We start from the raw sequence: 2,277 nt of genomic DNA on the forward strand, positions 1-2,277 counted from the left end.
AAGAGTGGTCCACGTCACGCCATGTTTGTTTACATTTTGTGAAGAAGGAAGTTGTGCTCAGTGTCTTCAGAGGTTTGTGTGTTGATTCCTTCAGTGGGTCTTGGTGCAGCACCACCACATGTGGGGGGGTGGGGGCGGCAGGTTCACAGGGTTTAGTTAGTTTGGCAAAGTGCAGCATGAATGTGAATCACACCAACTGAAAATGTAAACAAATCTTTAAATTTAGGTCCTGAACTGAACCGAGTCTACTGGACCATCAGGTGTGAACACAACCTTAAAGGGATCCAGGATTAGTTGTAACATTAGACTTTATTTGATAAACATATATTTTAACTGTAAAATAAAGACTGCAAAAATATTGTAGGCTGTTCAGGTTTTATAATTTTTAAACTAAAAGTTTAATAATATATTTTAACACAGACGGGGCCATTTTATTTGCACACAAAGCATTCTGGGTAAATGATGACGTGGATAGGTCCTCGGTGCGAGGCTGCTAGCGAGCTATATCCACCCTGAAGGTTAATCTTGGACAATATCTGATGATCGACTCTTTTAAATGAAACCAGAGAGCGTTGACAGAGAGGAGAAGGTAGAAATGACTCAGCCTGGAACTGAAAATATGGATGGAGGACAACAGAGCTGCTTCATGGAAGAACAACCTCAGATTAGCCTGTTAGCTTTAGCGCTGACGCTATTTTGCCTTATATGTATTAGCTCAGCACTAGCGCGACAAACAAGTTAAACTGAGGTCCTCCATCCATATTTTCAGTTACAGCTGAGTCATTTTTGTGTTCTCCTCTCTGTCATGTGGATGGAGGACCTCAGTGATGAGAGGAGAATGTGTAGCGCTGAGCTAATACATATGTATGATATAGCATCGGGGCTAACGCTAACAAGCTAATCTGAGGTTGTTCTTCCATGAAGCAGCTCTGTTGTCCTCCATCCATRTTTTCAGTTCCAGGCTGAGTCATTTCTACCTTCTCCTCTCTGTCAACGCTCTCTGGTTTCATTTAAAAGAGTCGATCATCAGATATTGTCCAAGATTAACCTTCAGGGTGGATATAGCTCGCTAGCAGCCTCGCACCGAGGACCTATCCACGTCATCATTTACCCAGAATGCTTTGTGTGGAAATAAAATGGCTCCGTCCGTGTTAAAATATATTTTTAAAAATTTACAAAACTAAACAGCCTTCAGTATTTTTACAGTCTTTATTTTACAGTTAAAATATATGTTTATCAAATAAAGTCTAACGTTACAACTAATCGTGGATCCCTTTAAAGACAACCCTGTGTATTGTTGAGACAGCTCACAGGCTACTGGACCGATTTTAATGAAACTTTCAGGAAATAGATGTATCTAAAAGTGATAAACCTTTGAAGCTGAACTCAATTCAGTCAGCTGGGTGTGCTCAAGGTGTGGTAGTAGCTGAGAGTCATACTTCACAGTACTGCAGGTAGTTTTCAGGGCTGCTGTCCGAAGTGATTTTAACAAACAGATTAATTCAGATTCTTTAAAGTTGAGGTCTGAGCTTTTTCTTGAGTCTCTGCCATGGTATCATGTCCTGGGTCCCCAGGTGCTGTGAAGTACTTGGAGTGCTCCGCGTTGACCCAGCGAGGGCTGAAGACAGTATTTGACGAGGCCATCCGTGCCGTGCTCTGCCCTCCACCCGTGAAGAAGAGGGGGAAGAGATGCACTATGTTCTGAGAGACAAAACACTGCTGTAACAAAACACTGCATCACCATCAACAATAACCACTATTTCTCTGAGAGGATGAGACAGAACATTAGTGAGAGCGAGTGTGCAATTCTGTAATTACTTAATGTTGATGTTTTTGCAAAACCACGTTGGTGATAAGATCGATATTTAAAACGTTTTTCTAACTTTACTGAATAAGGTTCTCTGTGAAAGACACTGGTTGATTTGTACCCATTGAACTGGTTTGTTGCCAGGAGGACTGCAGAGCTTTTTCAAACTCATCTTCATGCTTGCTTCAGTTAATGCAGTGGTGATTAGATAGTGTGAACTGTGATAGGCTTTTAGATCTGAAGCTCCTCACAGCTTCTTATCTAAGATCAGCAAGTTAAAACAACCATAGCAGTAACAGTATTGGAGGTACTAATATGTTTTCTCATTTGTTCATTAATGTACTCACTAATCTACCAGGGTTAGATCATTTAACAAGTTGTTCACTAAATATAAAGTTATTGTTCATCAGTTATGAATTGCATTTAAATAACTCCAAATGAACCTGAACAAATATAACCTCACCCCCCCC

The 2,277-nt window shown here is 40.6% G+C and overlaps 1 protein-coding gene across 1 annotated transcript; it reads left to right on the plus strand.

Moving 5' to 3' along the window:
* Window positions 1–1,574: 1,574 nt before the first annotated feature.
* Window positions 1,575–2,277, plus strand: LOC106535622 (ras-related C3 botulinum toxin substrate 3; the record flags this gene model as incomplete). The annotated part of the gene is given in 1 exon segment (XM_014032673.1): window positions 1,575–2,277. A coding segment is annotated over 1 exon segment (131 nt), but the record flags the coding sequence as incomplete, so codon positions are not given.

Source organism: Austrofundulus limnaeus, unplaced genomic scaffold (genome assembly GCF_001266775.1).
Source record: "Austrofundulus limnaeus strain Quisiro unplaced genomic scaffold, Austrofundulus_limnaeus-1.0 Scaffold1509, whole genome shotgun sequence".
NCBI lineage: Eukaryota > Metazoa > Chordata > Actinopteri > Cyprinodontiformes > Rivulidae > Austrofundulus > Austrofundulus limnaeus.